At 45.1% G+C, this 23,303-nt stretch overlaps 1 protein-coding gene and 1 long non-coding RNA gene across 4 annotated transcripts in view; one reads left to right on the forward strand and one right to left on the reverse strand.

Moving 5' to 3' along the window:
* LOC137326216 (uncharacterized) overlaps nucleotides 1–23,303 on the forward strand; it is a 121,799-nt gene that overhangs the window by 87,336 nt on the left and 11,160 nt on the right. For both annotated transcript variants that reach the window (XR_010964139.1, XR_010964141.1), the window contains exon 3: nucleotides 16,993–17,089. This is a non-coding gene — a long non-coding RNA (uncharacterized lncRNA). The remainder of the gene's footprint in view (nucleotides 1–16,992; nucleotides 17,090–23,303) is intronic.
* Nucleotides 1–23,303, reverse strand: part of plekhd1 (pleckstrin homology domain containing, family D (with coiled-coil domains) member 1) — a 120,981-nt gene that overhangs the window by 51,570 nt on the left and 46,108 nt on the right. For both annotated transcript variants that reach the window (XM_067991097.1, XM_067991098.1), the window contains exons 4-5: nucleotides 7,396–7,472; nucleotides 4,324–4,415 (exon numbers count right to left, since the gene is read on the reverse strand). In XM_067991097.1, the coding sequence (XP_067847198.1) occupies nucleotides 4,324–4,415; nucleotides 7,396–7,472 (169 nt within the window). The remainder of the gene's footprint in view (nucleotides 1–4,323; nucleotides 4,416–7,395; nucleotides 7,473–23,303) is intronic.

The raw sequence follows: 23,303 nt of genomic DNA on the forward strand, positions 1-23,303 counted from the left end.
CAGACCTCATTACAGCCTTGGTCCAAACGTGGACAAAAGTGCTGAATTCCAGAGGTGAGGTGAGAGTGACTGCCCTTGACATCAAGGCAGCATTTGACCGAGTGTGGCACCAAGGAGCCCTAGTAAAATTGAAGTCAATGGGAATCAGGGGGAAAACTCTCCAGTGGCTGGAGTCATACCTAGCACAAAGGAAGATGGTAGTGGTTGTTGGAGGCCAATCATCTCAGCCCCAGGACATTGCTGCAGGAATTCCTCAAGGCAGTGTCTTAGGCCCAACCATCTTCAGCTGCTTCATCAATGACCTTCCCTCCATCATAAGGTCAGAAATGGGGATGTTCGCTGATGATTGCACAGTGTTCAGTTCCATTCGCAACCCCTCAGATAATGAAGCAGTCCGAGCCCGCATGCAGCAAGACCTGGACAACATCCAGGCTTGGGCTCATAAGTGGCAAGTAACATTCACTCCAGACAAGTGCCAGGCAATGACCATCTTCGACAAGAGAGAGTCTAACCACCTCCCCTTGACATTCAACGGCATTACCATCGCCGAATCCCCCACCATCAACATCCTGGGGGTCACCATTGATCAGAAACTTAACTGGACCAGCCATATAAATACTGTGGCTACAAGAGCAGGTCAGAGGCTGGGTATTCTGTGGCGAGTGACTCACCTCCTGACTCCCCAAAGCCTTTCCACCATCTACAAGCCACAAGTCAGGAGTGTGATGGAATACTCTCCACTTGCCTGGATGAGTGCAGCTCCAAAAACACTCAAGAAGCTCGACACCATCCAGGACAAAGCAGCCTGCTTGATTGGCACCCCATCCACCACCCTAAACATTCACTCCCTTCACCACCGGCGCACAGTGACTGCAGTGTGTACCATCCACAGGATGCACTGCAGCAACTCGCCAAGGCTTCTTCGACAGCACCTCCCAAACCCGCGACCTCTACCACCTAGAAGGACAAGAGCAGCAGGTGCATGGGAACAACACCACCTGCACGTTCCCCACCATCCCAACGTGGAAATATATCGCCGTTCCTTCATCGTCGCTGGGTCAAAATCCTGGAACTCCCTTCCTAACAGCACTGTGGGAGAACCTTCACCACACGGACTGCAGCGGTTCAAGAAAGCAGCTCACCACCACCTTCTCAAGGGCAATTAGGGATGGGCAATAAATGCCGGCCTTGCCAGCGACTCCCACATCCCATGAACGAATTTTTAAAAATCCCTGCATCATCCCTCTCCTTTATGAAGACAGATGCAAAGTATTCATTCAGAACCATACCCACATCTTCCGCCTGCATACACAGTTTACCTTTTTGGTCTCTAATAGGCCCTACTCTTTCCTTAGTTTTCCTCTTGCTCTTTATGTATTAATAAAACATCTTTGGGTTTTCCTTGATTTTACTTGCCAATATTTTTTCATGCCCTCTCTTTGCTTTCCTAATTTCCTTTTTAATTTCACCCCTGCACTTTTTATACTCCTCTAGGCTTTCTGTAGTATTGAGCTCTCGGTGTCTGACATAAGCTTCCCTTTTTTACCTTATCTTACCCTGTATGCTCCTTGTCATCCAGGGGGCTCTAGATTTGGCAGTCCCACCCTGTTTCTTTGTGGGAACATGTTTACTCTGAACCCCTTGAATCTCCCCTTGAATGACTCCCACTGCTCTGACACTGATTTACCTTCAAGTAGCTGTTTCCAGTCCACTTTTGCTAAATCACTTCTCAGCTTAGTAAAATTGGCCTTTCCCCAGTTGAGAACTTTTACTCCTGATCTATCTTTGTCCTTTTCCATAACTGTACTAAATGTAACTGAGTTATGATCACTAAAACTAACTGAATTATGATCACTACCACCAAAATGCTCTCCCACTGCTACTTCTTCCACCTGCCCAGCTTCATTCCCTAAAATTAAGTCCAGATCTGCCCCTTCTCTTGTTGGAATTGCTATATACTGGCTAAAAAAGTTCGCCTGAATGCATTTTAAGAATTTTGCGCCCTCTGTACCTTTTATACTGTTTGTATCCCAGTTAATATTCGGGTAGTTGAAATCCCCTACTATTACTGCCCTATTGTTTTAGCACTTCTCAGAAATTTGCCTACATATTTGCTCCTCTATCTCCCTCTGACTGTTTGGGGGTCTATTGTACACTTCCAGTAGTGTGACTGCCCCTTTTTTGTTCTTCAGCTCAAGGACTCATTTGATGATCCTTCCAACATATCATCCGCCTCACAACTGTAATTGTTTCTTTAACCAATATTGCCACCCCTCCTTTTTTATCCCCCTCTCTATCTCATCTGAAAACCCTGTAACCAGGAACATTGAGTTGCCATTCCTACCCCTCCTTAAGCCATGTTTCTGTAATTGTTAAGATATCGTACTGCCACGTGTCTATCTGTGCCCTCAACTCATCTGCCTTATTCTCTACACTCCTTGCATTGAGGTATTTCCATGAAGCACTGACAAACTCCTTTGTTGTCTAGTTTCTAACCTTTGTTTCCTCTGCCTTCCAAACTCACTTACTAATTTTCTGCCTTCCATTTCCAGCTCTGCTTCTCTCCCTTGAATCTACACTCAGGTTCCCATCTCCCTGCCAAGCTAGTTTAAACCCTCCCCATCAGCACTAGTAAACCTCCTCGCAACGATCTTGGTGCCGGCCCTGTTGAGGTGCAACCCGTCCGGCTTGTACAGGTCCCACCTCCCCCACAACTGGTCCCAATGCCCCAGGAATTTAAATCCCTCCCTCCTCCAACATTTCTCCAGCCACACATTCATATAGTCCATCCTCCTATTTCTGTTCTCACTAGTGCATGGCACTGGGAGTAATCTGGATATTACTATCTTTGAGGTCCTGCTTATTAATCTCTTTCCTAGCTCCTTAAAATCTGCCTGCAGGACCTCATCCTTGTTCAGGAGGACATCGACAGACTGGTGAAATGGGCAGACACGTGGCAGATGAAATTTAATGGAGAGAAGTGAGACATTTTGGTAGGAAGAATGAGGAGAGGCAATATAAACTAAATAGTACAATTTTAAAGGGGGTGCAGGAACAGAGAGACCTGGGGGTCACAAATCTTTGAAGGTGGCAGGACAAGTTGAAAAGGCTGTTAAAAGAGCAAATGGGATCCTGGGCGTTATAAATAGAAGCATAGAGTACAAAAGTGGGGAAGTTATGCTAATCCTTTATAAAACACTGGTTAGGCCTCAGCTGGAGTGTTGTGTTCAATTCTGGGCACCACACTTTAGGAAGGATGTGAAGATCTTAGAGAGGGTGCAGAGGAGATTTACTAGAATGGTGCCAGGGATGAGGGACTTCAATTATGTGGAGAGACTGGAGAAGCTGGGGTTGTTCTCCTTAGAACAGAGAAGGTTAAGGGGAGATTTGATAGAAGTGTTCAAAATCATGAAGGGTTTTGATAGAGTAAATGAGGAGAAACCGTTTTCAGTGGCAGAAGGGCCGGTAACCAGAGGACACAGATTTAAGGTGATCAGCAAAAGAGCCAGAGGTGACATGAGGAAACATTTTTTATGCAGTTGTTATGATCTGGAATGCACTGCCTGAAAGGGTGGTGGAAGCAGATTCAATAATAACTTTCAAAAGGGAATTGGATACATACTAAGAGAAAAATTTACAGGGCTGTGGGGAAAGAGCAGGGGAGTGGGACTAATTGGATAGCTCTTTCAAAGAGTCGGCAAAGGCTTGATGGGCCAAATAGCCTCCTCCTGTGCTGTACCTATTATAATACTATGGAACTGTTCAAAAATAAAATTTTTAAAACAATTTTAATGCCCCTATGATTTTTCTCCCTGGATTGCTTGCAGCAGTGTCCTGGAGATTAATCTTTAATTCCTGGAGACTCCAGGGCAATCCTGGTGGGTTGGCAACTCTAGTGTGGGGACCCCCTGCCTTGGGGGTGTGGTGGGGGGGGGGGGAGGTGGGGAGAGTGTGGAACCCGCAAACCGAGGTTGAACCAAGAGGGTAATTAAATCCTCTGAAAATGCACGGGGGTGAGAATCCAATTTGAGGAAGTGGGCATCAAAAGACGCTGGCTGCCCGATTTCATGTTTTCTGATCATGAGAGGCAGCAAGCTGTACATTTTCCAATTTACTCAATGCCCGAGGGATCACACTGCACATTACTGAATTATATTTAGCAATCAGGAGCAGGTGCTAAGTGCAGCCGACATTAATTTCTCTGCGACAGAGAACATATTGTTCAGCGTCGGTAATTTTACAGCCCACTCAACGCTCTCCAACCAAATCACAAAATCACATCTTGGACCAGAATCTAATCCTGGTTTGTAATTCACGGCTGACCTAAGTATTCCTGCTTCTCTTTGGCAAGCTGCAGGCCTTGTGCTTCAAGGCTTCCGATCATCGCTTCCCCTAATTGGGCGTTCTGCCACGTTCTGTGGAGAGAAGAGAGTAAAGGAAGCTCAGTGTGACAGTATCCAGACCTGCTTGTATCAAAAGGGGCTTCACAGCCTCTGTCACACTTCAAACACCCAGCCCTATTCGAACAAAAGAGCAAATAATGAAAAGGTCATTTCATTCAGTGTGTTTACCGATCTGCAGCCAGAAATTTACTAAAAAAATTCTCTCACCAACAGCAATTAAACTCTGCTTGACTGCAGCGTTTGTTTAACAAATATATTTTGTGGATTTAAAGGGATAGGTCGACTCTCACACAGTTCCACCTTAGCAGCGGAATAATACACTGTGCATGGTATAAGAACATAAGAAATAGGAGCAGGAGTAGGCCATACGGCCCCTCGAGCCTGCTCCGCTATTCAATCAGACCATGGCTGATCTTCAACCTCAACTCCACATATATTGCTCCTGCCATTATAAACAATAGCCTAGAAATTCGACCACGCCCGAATCGGGGCAGAATCTTTGGGCAGCTCGGGCTGCTCATACCGAATGGGGCTGGTGGCAGGAGGGGGCGCCGAGCGCTGCCCAATTTTAATATGGAGCTGGGAGTAGCACTTCCGCTCTGGCCCCTCCCGCCTCCATAATAAGGTAAGTAAACAGCGTGGTCCCTTTAAGAAACTGACCGCAGCGGATCATTCATAGTCCAATTTGGCAAAGGGGGCTGTCACGGGACGTAGGCCCCTGATTGGCTGATGTGATGGACCGACCGCCAGTTTCAGGCGCGCTCTGCACGCCTACAGAGGAGCCCCGTCCAATATGGCGGGTCTCTCACTTCTGGCACAGACTGAGCACTGTGGGAGAACCTTCACCACACGGACTTTTTTTAAAAATTCGTTCATGGGATGTGGGCGTCGCTGGCAAGGCCGGCATTTATTGCCCATCCCTAATTGCCCTTGAGAAGGTGGTGGTGAGCCGCCTTCTTGAACCGCTGCAGTCCGTGTGATGAAGGTTCTCCCATAGTGCTGTTAGGAAGGGAGTTCCAGGATTTTGACCCAGCGACGATGAAGGAACGGCGATATATTTCCAAGTTGGGATGGTGTGTGACTTGGAGGGGAACGTGCAGGTGGTGTTGTTCCCATGTGCCTGCTGCTCTTGTCCTTCTAGGTGGTAGAGGTCGCGGGTTTGGGAGGTGCTGTCGAAGAAGCCTTGGCGAGTTGCTGCAGTGCATCCTGTGGATGGTACACACTGCAGCCACTGTGCGCCGGTGGTGAAGGGAGTGAATGTTTAGGGTGGTGGATGGGGTGCCAATCAAGTGGGCGGCTTTGTCCTGGATGGTGTCGAGCTTCTTGAGTGTTGTTGGAGCTGCACTCATCCAGGCAAGTGGAGAGTATTCCATCACACTCCTGACTTGAGCCTTGTAGATGGTGGAAAGGCTTTGGGGAGTCAGGAGGTGAGTCACTCGCCACAGAATACCCAGCCTCTGACCTGCTCTTGTAGCCACAGTATTTATATGGCTGGTCCAGTTAAGTTTCTGGTCAATGGTGACCCCCAGGATGTTGATGGTGGGGGATTCGGCGATGGTAATGCCATTGAATGTCAAGGGGAGGTGGTTAGAATCTCTCTTGTTGAAGATGGTCATTGTCTGGCACGAATGTTACTTGCCACTTATGAGCCCAAGCCTGGATGTTGTCCAGGTCTTGCTGCATGCGGGCTCGGACTGCTTCATTATCTGAGGGGTTGCGAATGGAACTGAACACTGTGCAATCATCTGCGAACATCCCCATTTCTGACCTTATGATGGAGGGAAGGTCATTGATGAAGCAGCTGAAGATGGTTGGGCCGAGGACACTGCCCTGAGGAACTCATGCAGCAGTGTCCTGGGGCTGAGATGATTGGCCTCCAACAACCACTACCATCTTCCTTTGTGCTAGGTATAACTCAAGCCTTTGGAGAGTTTTCCCCCTGATTCCCATTGATTTCAATTTTACTAGGGCTCCTTGGTGCCACACTCGGTCAAATGCTGCCTTGATGTCAAGGGCAATCACTCTCACCTCACCTCTGGAATTCAGCTCTTTTGTCCATGTTTGGACCAAGGCTGTAACGAGGTCTGGAGCTGAGTGGTCGTGGCGGAACCCAAACTGAGCATCGGTGAGCAGGTTATTGGTGAGTAAGTGCCGCTTGATAGCACTGTCGACGACACCTTCCATCACTTTGCTGATGATTGAGAGCAGACTGATGGGGCGGTAATTGGCCGGATTGGATTTGTCCTGCTTTTTGTGGACAGGACATACCTGGGCAATTTTCCACATTGTCGGGTGGATGCCAGTGTTGTAGCTGTACTGGAACAGCTTGGCTGGAGGCGCAGCTAGTTCTGGAGCACAAGTCTTCAGCACTACAGCTGGGATGTTGTCGGGGCCCATAGCCTTTGCTGTATCCAGTGCACTCAGCCGTTTCTTGATATCAAGTGGAGTGAATCGAATTGGCTGAAGACTGGCTTCTGTGATGGTGGGGATATCGGGAGGAGGCTGCAGCGGTTCAAGAAGGCGGCTCACCACCACCTTCTGAAGGGCAATTAGTGATGGGCAATAAATGCCGGCCTCGCCAGCAGCGCCCACAACCCATGAACGAATAAAAAAAAACTTCAAAAAGCACATCATTGACTGTAAAGCACTTTTGGACGTCCTGAGGTTGTGAAAGGCGCTATATAAATGCAAGTCTTTCTTTTTCTTCTATCCTTTCACCCTGCTACTGACACACGTAGGTTTACAGAAGGAAGCAACAGCCCATTAACACTGTGAATGAGGTCACTGCAGCCGTATATGGCCCTCCCGGGAGCTGGGTACCTGCCAGGAACTTTCGAAGCTAACATTATTACATAGCAATCTTGGCCAAAAGCCCTTCTGTGCTATCTTTTTCGTGAAAATTAGTTAATTTGTTGAAATATATTCTGCTGGCCCGTTTTTACAGTCTATGCAATGGGCTGTTCAGCTCCCAATGATCCTTTGCTGTACTTACACCTTTCCAGATTCCTGCAGCATCTCCAGCCAGTGCTGTTGGTCAAATTCAGTCTCGGCTGCTAATAAAATATTCCCCTAAAAAGAAAACACAGAGAGTTCACATTAACATTTTATCTTCGTTATCAAGATTGGCTAAAAGAGTTGGGACTCTACACTTTAGAGAAGTGTAGATTTAGAGGTGATCTGATCGAGGTTTATAAGATGATGAAGGGAATAGATTGTGTTCCAGTTGACAGTTTGTTCCAATTAAATAGGTTCGGGAGGACCGAGGGTCACAATTTTAATTTGTATAAGACCAGATCGAGGTTCGATGTCAGGGGGTGGTTCTTCCCCAGAGAATAGTGAACCTCTGGAACAGGCTGCTGGTTCATCCGGTGGACGCCAATTCACTGAATCCCTTCAAGCGAGAGCTGGACCCGTTTCTGGGTGGGGCAGAGATCACCTCACGGCTGTGTGGGACAGGTTGGATGGACCAGAGGGTCTTTTCCTGTCCGGCATTGTTTGTAACACCACAAGCACTTCCATTTCGACAGATTTTGGTTGGGTAAGGGTATCAAGGGATATGGAGTCATGGCGGGTAAATGGAGCTGAGGCACAGATCAGCCATGATCTAATTGAATGGCGGAACAGTATTGAGGGGCTGAACGGCCTCCGCTGTTCCTATGTTCCTGGGTGCAGTGAACGGGTCTAGGTTCCATTACAGCAGAGATTCCCAAATATATTTTTTTGCTGAGCCCCCTTCAGACCTTCATGTCCCAATCATTGCCCTCCATTTTTTTCCTCCAAGGGATTTCTGGAACGTGCCCAACAGTTGTCTCACGTGGAGATTTTGTTCCCAACACTAGTTGCAGCTGCTACTTTTGAGATAAGGAGGACGTTGCTGCTGTATATACTTTAACTGGCTTTATTTGAGACTTCCAGCTATAGAATAATCAGGGTTTGAAAATAAAATAAGGAGTGGGATTGGAGTGGTGATGAGTTTCACTTAATTTAGGAACATAGGAACAGGAGGAGGCCATTCAGTCCCTCGAACCTGTTCCACCATTCAGTTTGATCATGGCTGATCTGTATCTTAACTCCGTTTACCCGCCTTGGTTCCATATCCCTTAATACCCTTAACCAACAAAAATCTATCAATCTCAGTTTTGACATTTTCAATTGACCCCCAGTCTCAACAGCATTTTTGGGGAGAGAGTTCCAGATTTCCACTCCCCTTTGTGTGAAGAAATGCTTCCTGACATCACCCCTGAATGGCCCAGCTCTAATTTTAAGGTTATGCCCCCTTGTTCTGGACTCCTGCACCAGAGGAAATAGTTTCTCTCTATCTACCCTATCAAATCCTTTAATCATCTTAAACACTTCAATTAGATCACCCCTTAATTTTATAGACTTGAGGGAATACAAGCCTCGTCTATGCAAACTTGTCCTCATAATTTAACCCTTTTAGCCCCGGTATCATTCTGGTGAATCTGCACTGCACCCCCTCCAAGGCAGTGTATATCCTTACACTGTTCAGGGGTGATGTCAGGAAGCACTTCTTCACACAAAGGGAAGCGAGATCCTCATATTTAGGATTTTACCCTCGTGTAGCGTTGTGAGGTACGGTGAGGACCGATTGGCTGTTTGTGGGTGGGTTACAGTGCTCAGTTATGTTCTGTAACTCTGAAAGGAGCTTCCAAGTTGTTTACAGGTTGCTGTGTTTCCGAACTGTAACCAGGAGGGAGCCTGTTCCGTCCCTATTAGGGAGGTCAACATACAGGGGGAGAAAGGTGAAGAGTGACATTAATAATCAATAACATCAAACTCCAGGCTGGAGATGGTCAGTCAGGTCCATCTGAGATCACCAGATTCAGCTCTGACCTCACTTCTGCAGAACATGCTTCTGTGCATTTCAGTTCAGTTGTTTTTGCACTATGGAGTGGCATATATTTCCTATTCAAATGCCCTCCTGGCCGGCCTCCCGTCTTTCAACTTCCATAAACTTAAGCTGATCTGAAACTCTGCTGCCCGTATCCTAACTCGCACCAAGTCCCGTTCACCTATCACCCCCTGTGCTCCCTGACCTACATTGGCTCCCAGTCCGGGAACACCTCAATTTCAAAATTCTCATCCTTGTGTTCAAATCCCTCCAGGGTCTTGCCCCCTCCCTATCTCTGGAACCTCCTCCAGCCCTACAACCCTCCAAGGTGGATCTCTGCGCTCCACCTCGTGCCGATTTTAATCGCTCCACCATTGGCGGCCGTGCCTTCAGCTGCCCAGGCCCTAACCTCTGGAATTCCCTCCCTAAACCTCTCCACCTCTCTGTCCTTTAGGATGCCCCTTAAAACCTCTCTCATTGACCAAGCTTTTGGTCACTTGTCCTAATATCTTTGGCTCAGTGACAATTTTGTTATCTGATAACGGTCCTGTGAAGCACCTTGAGACATTTCACTACGTTAAAGGCATTATATAAATGCAAGTAGTTCCACAAGAAAATAAGCCTTTTTGACAAGTCATTTATCTCTTTTGCTGTCTGTAAGCAAATTGTCTGCCATTTTTCCTACGTTACATCAGTGACTGCATTTCAAAAGTACTTTGGTGTTATAACTGGATAGCCATATGATGAATAGAATACTGGAGCCTGGTCTTCAGTTGTGTCCAAGCCTTTATTCACAGGGATTCCCCTTACACACACACCACACCCGAGATCAGCTCTCTTATAAATGGATACAAGAGAGTCCCCAATTGATACTCACCACCTGAATACAATTAACACTAATTGATATAAATCATACAATTAAAAGAGTCTCTGCTCGCTCTTTAAATAAAAAATTAAACTTTACATATACAATACAAACAAAAATTTCAAAAATCAAAAACTTCCATACTCTGTACAACTTATCCTATTCACACCATTCCATTGTGAGGCGACCCTTCTCCAGGACTCCGAGTAATTTCTTCGTACATGGACTTCTTTTAGTAAAACAATCTGACAGTTGATGGCTTGAATCCACCCATTTAATTTGAGAAATTTCCTTTCTCTCCAACATTTGTTTCAAGCCAGCAAGGTCAATCCATAATCTTTTCTCACTCACATTATTCGTAGTGTATCATTATCCCACAATGAACGATTGTCTACATAACATTCAAAGGGTATACGATCTTCAGTGCTCCCATTGTACAGGATGTCACTCAAGATATTTGTCAAATAGATTCCCATATCCACTCCATCAACAAGAGCCAGTGTTTCAGCAGCCAGAGTACTTTTAACAACTCTTTCATTTTCTTAGCTTCCCAAGCTGAAAGGACAACATTTCCTATTCTCACCCATAAAAAAAACTATGAGACCAGCTGCACTATAATAACCATCAGGAAGGTTAGCATAGAATCATAGAAAAGATACAGCACAGAAGGGGGCCATTCGGCCCATTGTGTCCGCGCCGGCTCGAAGAACAACCAGGTGCCCATTCTAATCCCACCTTCCAGCACCCGGTCCGTAGCCCTGCAGCTTACAGCACTTTAGGTGCAGGTCCAGGTACTTTTTTTTTAAAAAAAAGAGTTGAGGGTCCCTGCCTCTACCACCAATTCGGGCAGCAAATTCCATACACCCACCACCCTCTGGGTAAAAAAGTTTTTCCTCATGTCCCCTCCAATCCTTCCGCCAATCAGCTTAAATCCATGTCCTCTAGTTCTTGAACTCTCCGCTAGGGGAAACAGGTACTTCCTGTCCACTCTATCAGGGCCCCTCATAATTTTGTACACCTCAACCAAGTCTCCCCTCAGCCTCCTCTGCTCCAAGGAAAACAACCCCAGCCTATCCAATCTCTCCTCGTAGCTGCAATTTTCAAGCCCTGGCAACATTCTTGTAAATCTTCTCTGCAGAGCAATTAAGTCCTTCCTGTAATGTGGTGACCAGAACTGCGCACAATACTCCAGCTGTGGCCTTACCAGCGTTTTATACAGTTCCATCATTACATCCCTGCTTTTGTATTCTATACCTCGGCTAATAACAGAGAGCATTCCGTATGCCTTCTTCACAACCTTATCTACCTGTACTCCCACCTTCAGGGACCTGCGGACATGCACTCTAAGGTCTCTCACTTCCTCTACCCCTCTCAATATATTCCGTTTACTGCGTATTCCCTTTTCCTGTTTGCCCTCCCTAAGTGCATTATCTCACACTTCTCCGGGTTGAACTCCATTTGCCACTTTTCCACCCACTCCACCAACCCATTGATATCTTCTTGGAGTCTACAGCTATCCTCTTCACTATCAACGACATGGCCAATTTTTGTGTCGTCTGCAAATTTGCCAATCATGCCCCCCTACATTCAAGTCCAAATCATTAATATATACCACAAGCAGCAAGGGACCCAACACTGAGCCCTGTGGCACACCACTGGAAACGGATTTCCATTCGCAAAGACATCTATCGACTTTTACCCTTTCTTACTGAGCCAATTTTGGATCCAATTTGCTACATTTCCCTGTATCCCATGGGCTTTTACCTTTCTGACCAGTCTGCCATGTAGGACCTTATCAATTGCCTTACTAAAATCCATGCAGACAACATCCACTGCACTACCCTCATCAATCCTCCTCGTCACTTCCTCAAAGAATTTAATCAGATTTGTAAGGCATGACCTTCCCTGAACAAATCCATGCTGACTATCCCTGATTAAACCATGCCTTTCCAAGTGACAGTTTATCCTATCTCTCAGTAATGATTCTAACAGTTTGCCCACCACCGAGGTAAGACTGACCGGCCTATAATTGTTCGGCTTTTCCCTCGTACCGTTTTTAAACAATGGCACTACGTTTGCAGTCTTCCAGTCCTCCGGTACCTCCCCTGTATCTAGTGAGGATTGGAAAATGATCCTCAGAGCATCCGCTATTTCCTCCCTGGCTTCCTTCAATAGCCTAGGAAACAATCCATCCGGCCCTGGTGACTTATCAACTTTCAAGGATTCCAGTCCCTCTAGTACTTCCTCTCTCGTTATGTTTACCTTATCCAATATTTCACACCTCTCCTCTTTAACTACTACGTCTGGATCATCCCTTTCGGTTGTGAATAAGGAGACAAAATATTCATTTAAAACCCTACCCACATCCTCTGCTTCTACACACAAGTTACCCTTATCATCCCTGATAGATCCCACCTTTTCCTTAGCTATCTTCTTGTTCTTAATGTGCTGACAAAACATCTTTGGGTTTTCTTTAATCTTACTAGCTAATATTTTTTCATGCCCTCTCTTTGCTTTCCTTATTTCCTTTTTTACATCATCCCTGTACTTTCTATACTCCTCTCGGCTTTCTGTAGTATTTAGTTTCCTGTGACAGTCATAAGCTTTCTTTTTCTGCTTTATCTTGCCCCGTTTACTTCTAGACAATCAGGGGGCTCTAAATTTGGCAGTGCCACCCTTTTTCTTTGAGGGGATGTGTCTGCATTGTACCCGTAGAATTTCACTTTTTAGTGCCTCCCACTGGTTTGCCACTGATTTCTCCTCAAGTAGTTGTGTCCAGTCCACTTCTGCCAAATCACCTTTTTAGTTCTGTAAAATTTGCCTTCCCCCAATTTAAAATGTTTACTCCTGATTTAACTCTGTCCTTTTCCATAATAATGCTAAAACTAACTGAATTGTGGTCACTATCCCCAATAGGGTCACCCACTGTCACTTCACCCACTTGCCCATCTTCATTTCCCAGGACTAAATCTAGAATTGCATCCCCTCTTGTTGGGCTTGTCACGTACTGGCTAAAAAAGTTCTCCTGGACACTGATCAAGAATTTTGCGCCCTCTGTGCCCCTCACAATGTTTGAATCCCAGTTGATGTTCGGGAAACTGTGGAATTTGAGAAATTCGTCATTAATAAGATGAAAGTAGAATTTAAAATTGGGAGTCAGGCCTGTGGGGCTTTTAAATATTGGTTTAGATATTAAGTAGAGAGGGTCGGGTATTATTGCCCTCTTATTTTGCACTCAGAAATTTGCCTACATATTTGTTCTTCTATTTCCCTTTCGCTATTCGGGGGTCTATAGTACACTCCTAGTAGTGTGACTGCCCCTTTTTTATTTCTTAGTTCAAACATATGGCCTCGATTGATGATCCATTTAACATATCATCCCTTCTCACAACTGTAATTGATTCTTTAACCAATAATGCTACCCCCCCTCCTTTTTTATCACCCACTCTATCCTGCCTGAAAACTCTATATCCAGGGATATTGAGCTGCCAATTATCCCCCTCTTTAAGCCAGGTTTCCGTTATAACAATGATATCATGCTGCCATGTGTCTATCTGTGTCCTTAGCTCATCTGCTTTGTTTGTAATACTCCTTGCATTGAAGTATATACCCTTTAACCCCGTCAAATTCCTGTGCTGAACACTAGTTAACCTTTGCTTCTTTTGCCTTTCTAAGTCGCTAACTATGTCACTAACTGTTTTTCTACTTCCCGTTTCCGAGTCTGAATTTGTCCTATCTGTACCTGCCCTTTGGTTCCCATCCCCCTGCCATACTAGTTTAAACCCTCCCCAACAGAACTAGCAAATGCCCCACGAGGATATTGGTCCCGGTTCTGCTTGGGTGCAACCCGTCCAGCTTGTACCGGTCCTGCCTTTCCCAGAATCAGTCCCAATGCCTAAGGAATTTAAACCCCTCCCTCCTATATCATCTCTCAAGCCACGCATTCATCTGGTCTATTCTCCTATTTCTGCTCTCGCTAGCACGTGGCATGGGAGTAATCCGGAGATTACTACCTTAGAGGTCCTGCTTTTTAATTTATTTCCTAACTCCCTATATTCTGCTTGCAGGACCTCATCCCTTTTTTTACCAATGTCGTTGGTACCGATATGGACCACGACCTCTGGCTGTTCACCCTCCCCCTCCAGAATGTCCTGCAGCCACTCCATGACATCCTTGACCCTAGCACCAGGGAGGCAACATACCATCCTGGAGTCACGTTTGTGGCCGTAGAAACGCCTATCTGTTCCCCTTACAATTGAATCCCCTGTCAATATAGCCCTGCCCCTCTTATTCCTCCCCTCCTTTGCAGCTGAGTCACTCGTGGTGCCACGGTCTTGGCTCTTGCTGATTTCCCCTGATAAGCCATCTCCCCCAACAGTATCTAAAGCAGAATATCTGTTTGAGAGGGAGATGGCCCCAGGGGACTCCTGCTCTGCCTGCATAATCTTTACCTGCGGTGTGACCACCTCACTGAACGTGCTATCCACGATAGTCTCAGCATCGCGGATGCTCCACAGTGAATCCACCCGCAGCTCCAGCTCCGAAATACGCTTAGTCAGTAGCTGCAGCTGGACACACTTCCTGCACACATGGTCGCCAGGGACACTGGTAGTGTCCATGACTTCCCACATAGTGCAGGAGGAGCATATCACAGGTGCGAGCTCTGCTGCCATGACTTGCCTTGGATTAAGCTCGTTATTTACTCCCTTTAAAGAGTTTACTCCTTTAAATTACTCTTAATTTAGAGAATGTTAACAACACCAGGGACCTTGATTCACAAAAAAAACACTAATTGCTATAACTAAATTGAGATTAGCCTTTTTTATTTAGCCTGTGAAGCATCGCTAAAGATAACTAGCTTCATTTTCTTTGGGTCACCTAAGGATGGGAAACTTAAATACCCATTTATCTATATTTAATTTTTGTAATGTTTTATTTGCCCTTAAAACATTCTCTACTATGGGGGGTTTTATTGAAGTACTTAACTCCAACACATCAAAACTAGCATCTGGTCTAGTCTGAGTGCACAACCAATTCAACTGACCAATCAAGCTTCATAATTGCTCTGTCTCTTCTTTAGATAGAACATCACCTATCTGTGATGACCTTGTACGATTCACCAGGATGGCAGTAACACTCACTAAATAGGACTGTTGATTTAAACTTATACCCGACCCTCTCTACTTAATATCTAAACCAATATTTAAAAGCCCCACAGGCCTGACTCCCAATTTTAAATTCTACTTTCATCTTATTAATGACGAATTTCTCAAATTCCACAGTACCACCCCATAAAAAATCATCAACATGCACCATGAAGATGCCTGAAAGTTTTCCATTATGTTACCAATAAAACATTGCGGAATCTGCTTTGAGTTGAACACAGCCTGTTCTCAGCAAAACTGATCTCACTGAAAAATACCATACCCTGGAAGCATCATTCAGGCCATAGGCTCATTTGTTTAGTTTCCATAGCTTTCCTTCCGCATCTGCTGCCTCTTTAGGCGGTTTCAGATACACTTGTCCCTGAAAAGTATCGCCCTGCAGAAATGCGGCCTTTTATGTCAATTGACCTACACTCCCATCAATATGTTGCCAAAAGAGCCAATTTTTTTTTAAGATTACCTTTCCAGCAGTGGGAGCATCACCCAGTTTCTCTTCAAAACCCCGAGCTACCAACCTCGCTTTAGCCTTATAAGTTCCATCTGCAAGGACTTTTTCACTAAATCCCATCTACGCGACAAAGCTTGTTGACCCTTATCTGTTAACTCAGAATAAACTCTAAATTCTTTCCAACTATCTCACTTCCTTGGTTTTGCCTCTCTTACTCATCTATCCTCAAGTTTATTGGCCGCCACCAAAATTTCATGATCATGAGGATTTCTGTTACGTGACTGTTCTGTTTTGTTTCATTGTCTGACTTAGTCAAGCTACATCTTTTACTTCTACTGCGAGATCTCCCTCTCTCATCTCTAGTTCACCATCGTTTTCTGACATGAGATTCACTTCCAGACTCTCTATCGCTACTTGTACTCCGCTTTCGTACTCTCCAATCTTTTACCCCATTCTGTCAGTCCATGGATCTTGTTTCATGGCCATCATCATGAACATTCAACCAATATTTAAACCTACCAGTAGCTTTGCCTGCACGTCCCAAAATTGTTGCATCCCTCCATTCGTTAGTCCCTTCTGGAACATATGTCACCCGTGTACCCACTTTGGGTAATTGTTCTGTGGATGTGATAGCTCGGTCATATGTTTCTTGATTACTGACATTACCACTGTCCAGCCCTTGATCTACCTTAGTCTGTACCTCAGGAAACTCATCAAAAAAATCATGAACATCTGAGGCACAAGGTGTCTCGTTTGCTTACATTTACTGAGATTTTATAAATAATTCCAATTAATCGTGAAGAATGAACCCTAACAGTTTGATTGCCGTGTTGGACAAGTACTGTCTTACCATCACGACCTATTACCTTACCAGGGCCTTTCCATTCTCTATGATCCTTTCTTTTATTGTACACCAAATCTCCTGAATTGAACTCTGTCTCAGCTGGTCTAATACGATGCCTCAGTGCTCTATGAATTTTCTCTGACCATTGCTAAAAGGATTCTCAGCTGCTGTTATTCATGTCAATTATATTCATATTCTCTCACATATCTCTAAAAACCGTGTTAGCGAATTCACCTCCATTATCGGTCAAAAACTTTGCTAGTGTCACAAGTCCAGTCCCTATCCATTTTTCCATAATTTTATCTAGAATAACCTTCTTCTCCTTACTATATATTAATGTAGAAATACTAAATCTAGTAGCTAGGTCAATAAAATGCAAGATGAAAACATTTCTGTCTTTGTCTAATACCTTTAGATCCATGGCAACGACCTCATTGAAGTCACGTGCTAATGGAACACTTACAATAGGACATGGAGGCGAGCGTCTATACTTCTTACAAATTGGCGACAAGGTTGGTGAGCTGCAGGGGCAAATAGCCACATGGGAATACGATGTTGTGGTGATAACGGAGACGTGGCTCAAAAAAAGAGCAGGATTGGGTACTAAGTATTCCTGGATACAAGGAGTTCAGGAAAGATAGGGAAGGAAACAAAGGGGGGGTGTGGCACTATTGATTAAGGAAAATATTGTAGTTGTGGAGAGAGAGGATGTTCTGGAGGGGTCAAGGACAGAATCTATTTGGTTAGAGTTAAGAAACAATAGAGGTGCCATTACACTATTGGGTGTATTCTATAGGCCACCAACTAGTGGGAAAGAGATAGAGGAGCAAATTTGTAGGGAAATTACAGAGAGGTGCAAGAGCCATAGAGTAGTGATAATGGGGGACTTCAACTATCCTAATATATGTTGGGATAGTAATAATAAGGGACACAGAGGGGGAGGAATTGTAGAAATGTGTTCAGGATAACTTACTTAAGCAGCACATTTCTGACCCAATGAGGAAGGAGGCATTGCTGGACTTGGTTCTAAGGAATGAGGTGGGCCAAGTGGAGCAAGTGTCAGTGGGGGAGCATTTAGCGAGTAGAGATCATAATATAAGATTTAGAATAGTTATGGAAAAGGACACAGACCACTCTAAAGTAAAAATACTCAATTGGAGGAGGGCCAATTTCAATAGGATGAGAACAGATCTGGCCAGGGTAAATTGGAATCAAAGATTGGCAGGCAGAACCGTAATTGAACAGTGAGCAGCCTTTAAGGAGGAGATGGTTTGAGTACAGTCTAGGTACGTTCCCATGAGGCAGAAAGGCAGGGCAACTAAAGCCAGAGCTCCCTGGATGACAAAAGAGATAGTGAATAAGATGAAATGGAAAAAAGGGGTGTATGACAGATGTCAGGTCGATAAAACAAGTGAGAACCAGGCAAAATATAGAAAGTTCAGAGGGGAGGTGAAAAAGGAAATAAGAGGGGCAAAGAGAGAGTAGGAGAGTAGACTGGCGGCCAACATAAAAGGGAATCCAAAAGTCTTCTACAGGCATTTAAACAGTAAACGAGGTGTAAGAGGAGGGGTGGGGCTGGTTAGGGACCATAAAGGAGATCTACTCATGGAGGCAGAGGGGATGGCCATGGTACTAAATGAGTACTTTGCATCTATCTTCACCAAGGAAGAAAATGCTGTCAGAGTCTCAGTGAAGGAAGATATAGTTGAGATAGTGAATGAGCTAAAAGTTGATAAAGAAGAGATACTAGAAAGGCTAGCTGTACTTAAAGTAGATAAGTCACCCGGTCCGGATGGGATGCATCCTAGGTTGCTGAGGGAAGTAAGGCTGGAAATTGCAGCGATACTGGCCATAATCTTCCAAACATCCTTAGATACGAGGGGTGGTGCCAGAGGACTGGAGAATTGCAAATGTTATACCCTTGATCAAAAAAGGGTGTAAGGATAAGCCCAGCAACTATAGGTCAGTCAGTTTAACCTCAGTGGTGGGGAAACTTTTAGGAACGATAATCCGGAACAGAATTAACAGTCACTTGGACGAGTGTGGATTAATTAGGGAAAGCCAGCATGGATTTGTTAAAGGAAAATCATATTTAACTAACCTGATAGAGTTTTTTGATGAAGTAACAGAGAGGGTAGATGAGGGCAATGCAGTTGATGTGGTGTACTTGTACTTTCAAAAGGCGTTTGATAAAGTGCCGCGTGGTAGGCTTATCATCAAGATTGCAGCCTTTGGAATAAAGCAGGCAGTAGCAACATGGATACAGAGTTGGCTAATGGACAGGAAACAGAGAGTAGTGGTGAACGGTTGTTTTTCAGGCTGGAGGGAGATGTACAGTGGTGTTCCCCAGGGGTCGGTACTTGGACCACTGCTTTTCTTGTTATATATTAATGACTTGGACCTGGGTGTACAGGGCACTATTTCAAAACTTGGAAGGGTAGTCAACAGTGAGGAGGATAGTGATAGACTTCAAGAGGATATAGACAGGCTGGTGGAATGGACGGACACATGGCAGATGAAATTTAATGCAGAAAAATGTGAAGTAATACATTTCGGTAGGAAGAACGAGGAGAGGCAATATAAACTAGAGGGCACAACTCTAAAAGGGGTACAGGAACAGAGAGATCTGGGGGTATATGTGCACAAATCGTTGAAGGTGGCAGGGCAGGCTGAGAAAGTGGTTAAGAAAGCACACAGGATCCTGGGCTTTATAAATAGAGACATAGAGTACAAAAGCAAGGAGGTTATGATGAACCTTTATAAAACACTGGTTTGGCCACAACTGGAGTAGTGTGTCCAGTTCTGGGCACCGCACTTTAGGAAAGATGTGAAGGCGTTAGAGAGGGTGCATGAGAGATTTACTAGAATGATTCCAGGATGAGGGGCTTTAGTTACATGGATAGACTGGAGAAGCTGGGGTTGTTCTCCTTGGAACAGAGACGGTTGCGAGGAGATTTGATAGAGGTATTCAAAATCATGAAGGGTCTAGACAGAATAGATAGAGAGAAACTGTTCCCATTGGCAGCAGGGTCAAGAACCAGAGGACATAGATTTAAGGTGATTGGCAAAAGAAACAAAGGTGACATGAGGAAAAACTTTTGTACACAGCGAGTGGTTATAATCTGGAATGCACTGCCCGAGGGGGTGGTGGAGGCAAATTCAATCATGGCCTTCAAAAGGGAACTGGATAAGTACTTGACAGGAAAAAATCTGCCGGGCTACGGGGAAAGAGCGGGGGAGTGGGACTAGCTGGATTGCTCTTGCATAGAGCCGGCATGGACTCGATGGGCTGAATGGCCTCCTTCCATGCTGTAACCTTTCTATGATTTCACAGTTCTCACTAAACCCGTCTATTAGCCTCGTATACTCATCAACTACACCTGCATCCTTTTAAACGTTGACAAGTAGAGTGGGCAAATTGTCTATGTAACTTTAAGACAATTCGTTTTTTTTCCTCTCATCCTTATCACCTGATGCCATTAATACTTGCCTAACACACTGATGAGAAACATCAGGTTTTTATTAAGGGGATACAATAATGCCCTGACTGGGTAAACTGTAAATTAACCGATTTTCCAAAAATGATTGCCTCATCATGTTCCATGTCAAGTTTCATTTTTGCCTTTTTAATGGAAGGTTTACCCAAAAGCATAAAAGCATAGATATCTCACTAGAGACTACATCCGTACTTATAAAATGGCTTACTCCAGCTGTCTTACATGGAATTACCACTCTCTTTAGTGACCTCAAGGTATTGGCGTCTCCAAGCCTAAAACATATAGAACTTTTATATTCCTTAACCGTGCGTCGATCCTCACTACTTAGCGAATCAAGATAACATTTTAACCAACCGCATACAGTTGAAGTACATGCTACTATCTAACACAGCACAATTAAAGGAATCCATGACTAATACATTCTTCACAGGATTAAAACTCCTTGTGACCAGTATAATCTATTCAGCTTCTTCATTATCTTCATCCTCTTCCTCAGAACTACTTTCTTTATGCGTCGTTTCCAAGACCCTGCATCTTCGTTCTGGGCAATTCACCTCAATGATACGTAGTGTCACATCTAAAGCATCTATTGATCTTTCCTTGGGCATTCCTGGGATTCATTCGCTCGTTATTACTGTCCCAATTTTGTCTTCTGTTGCTATAACTGGATTTGCTGTACCTGCTTTCATCACCAATCTGGCTGTCTTTAATCCTTCTATCATATTGACGCCTGTGTCTGGTCTCTTGAAAATTTTGAAACTTGGTCTGGCAACTGCGTTTAGTACCAGGAACATTTTAAAACCTGGTATCCATCAAATCTTCTATTCTTTGTGCCACAGTGGAAGACCCCATTTGTTCCATGAACGCTGAAGGGAATGACAGTTTTCCCAGGAACTTTTCGTAATGCAGCAGACATTTGATCCAATAAAGCCTCCTTTTCCGAGAACTGGATGCCAGTTAGGACCGGTTGCCTGTCCATTTGAGACACCCTCGCACAATCTAGTAATTTAAACGCTAGTACCGATCCAGGGATTCTCAATTGGAACTTTAACAAATTGTACAAAAGGTTGACAAAGTCCACGATATACTCTTCCACTGAATGACCGTGCGTTTTCCGAAATCTCTCAAATGCTGACCAGGCCTCATAGGTACTTAACAGGTCATCTTTCTTGTAGACTTTATCTAGAAATTCTATGAGAAAGGTAAAACCTTCACCATCTGCATCCATCTCAGAAAATACCTTACTTCTGATTTTACTTTGTTCAGGAAGCGACAACGCTAAGACCATGCCTTGTTTTCTCTTTGGCAGAGTAGTAACCCATGTCCACATATCCACCTCGTTCTTCCACTGGTCATACGGTTCAAACTCCGAGAACATTGGAGGGAAATTGTACTTCAATGATTTAAACTTGCTTTCTTCCATTTTCCACAACGGCCACTAGACTTTCAAGTTTTGTTTTTTGTGCGAAAAACAATCGTAGTTTCCAACCTTCATCTTTGGGCAACCATCCTCTGCTACCATTTTATAACTGGATAGCTCGGTGAAGAATACTGGAGCCTGGTCTTCAGTTGCTTCCAAGCCTTTATTCACACACCCTCCTATATAGGGATACAAGAGGGTTTTTAAAAAAAATTCGTTCATGGGATGTGGGCGTCGCTGGCTAGGCCAGCATTTATTGCCCATCCCTAATTGCCCTTGAGAAGGTGGTGGTGAGCCGCCTCCTTGAACCGCTGCAGTCCGTGTGGTGAAGGTTCTCCCGCAGTGCTGTTAGGTTGGGAGTTCCAGGATTTTGACCCAGCGACGATGAAGGAACGGCGATATATTTCCAAATCGGGATGGTGTGTGACTTGGAGGGGAATGTGTAGGTGGTGTTGTTCCCATGCGCCTGCTGCTCTTGTCCTTCTAGGTGGTAGAGGTCGCGGGTTTGGGAGGTGCTGTCGAAGGAGCCTTGGCGAGTTGCTGCAGTGCATCCTGTGGATGGTACACACTGCAGCCACAGTGCGCCGGTAGTGAAGGGAGTGAATGTTTATGGTGGTGGATGGGGTGCCAATCAAGCGGGCTGCTTTGTCCTGGATGGTGTCGAGCTTCTTGAGTGTTGTTGGAGCTGCACTCATCCAGGCAAGTGGAGAATATTCCATCACACTCCTGACTTGTGCCTTGTAGATGGTGGAAAGGCTTTGAGGAGTCAGGAGGTGAGTCACTCACCGCAGAATACCCAGCCTCTGACCTGCTCTCGTAGCCACAGTATTTATATGGCTGGTCCAGTTAAGTTTCTAGTCAATGGTGACCACCAGAATGTTGATGGTGGGGGATACAGCGATGATAATGCTGTTGAAGGTCGAGGGGAGATGGTTAGACACAGTCTTGTTGGAGATAGTCATTGCCTGGCACGAATGTTACTTGCCACTTATGAGCCCAAGCCTGGATGTTGTCCAGGTCTTGCTGCATGCGGGCATGGACTGCTTCATTATCTGAGGGGTTGCGAATGGAACTGAACACTGTACAATCATCAGCGAACATCCCCATTTCTGACCTTATGATGGAGGGAAGGTTATTGTTGAAGCAGCTGAAGATGGTTGGGCCGAGGACACTGCCCTGAGGAACTCCTGAAGCAATGTCCTGGGGCTGAGATAATTGGCCTCCAATAACCACTACCATCTTCCTTCGTGCTTGGTATGACTCCAGCCACTGGAGAGTTTTCCCCCTGATTCCCATTGACTTCAATTTTACTAGGGCTCCTTGGTGCCACACTCGGTCAAATGCTGCCTTGATGTCAAGGGCAGTCACTCTCACCTCACCTCTGGAATTCAGCTCTTTTGTCCATGTTTGGACCAAGGCTGTAATGAGGTCTGGAGCCGAGTGGTCCTGGCGGAACCCAAACTGAGCATCGGTGAGCAGGTTATTGGTGAGTAAGTGCCGCTTGATAGCACTGTCGACGACACCTTCCATCACTTTGCTGATGATTGAGAGTAGACTGATGGGGCGGTAATTGGCCGGATTGGATTTGTCCTGCTTTTTGTGGACAGGACATACCCGGGCAATTGATACCCACCTGAATACAATTAACATTAATTGTTATAAATCATACAATTAACAATTGGGCTGTCCTGAGGCGAGGTGATCAGATGCTATATAAATGCAAGTTCTCTAATTTGGGCTGTTTTGTCGGTCAGCTGTTTGTGAGGGTAGTTCTGTCAGCTTTTGTGAAGCTCGTGAGTTGGTGACCGG

This window comes from Heptranchias perlo, chromosome 10, assembly GCF_035084215.1.
Source record: "Heptranchias perlo isolate sHepPer1 chromosome 10, sHepPer1.hap1, whole genome shotgun sequence".
NCBI lineage: Eukaryota > Metazoa > Chordata > Chondrichthyes > Hexanchiformes > Hexanchidae > Heptranchias > Heptranchias perlo.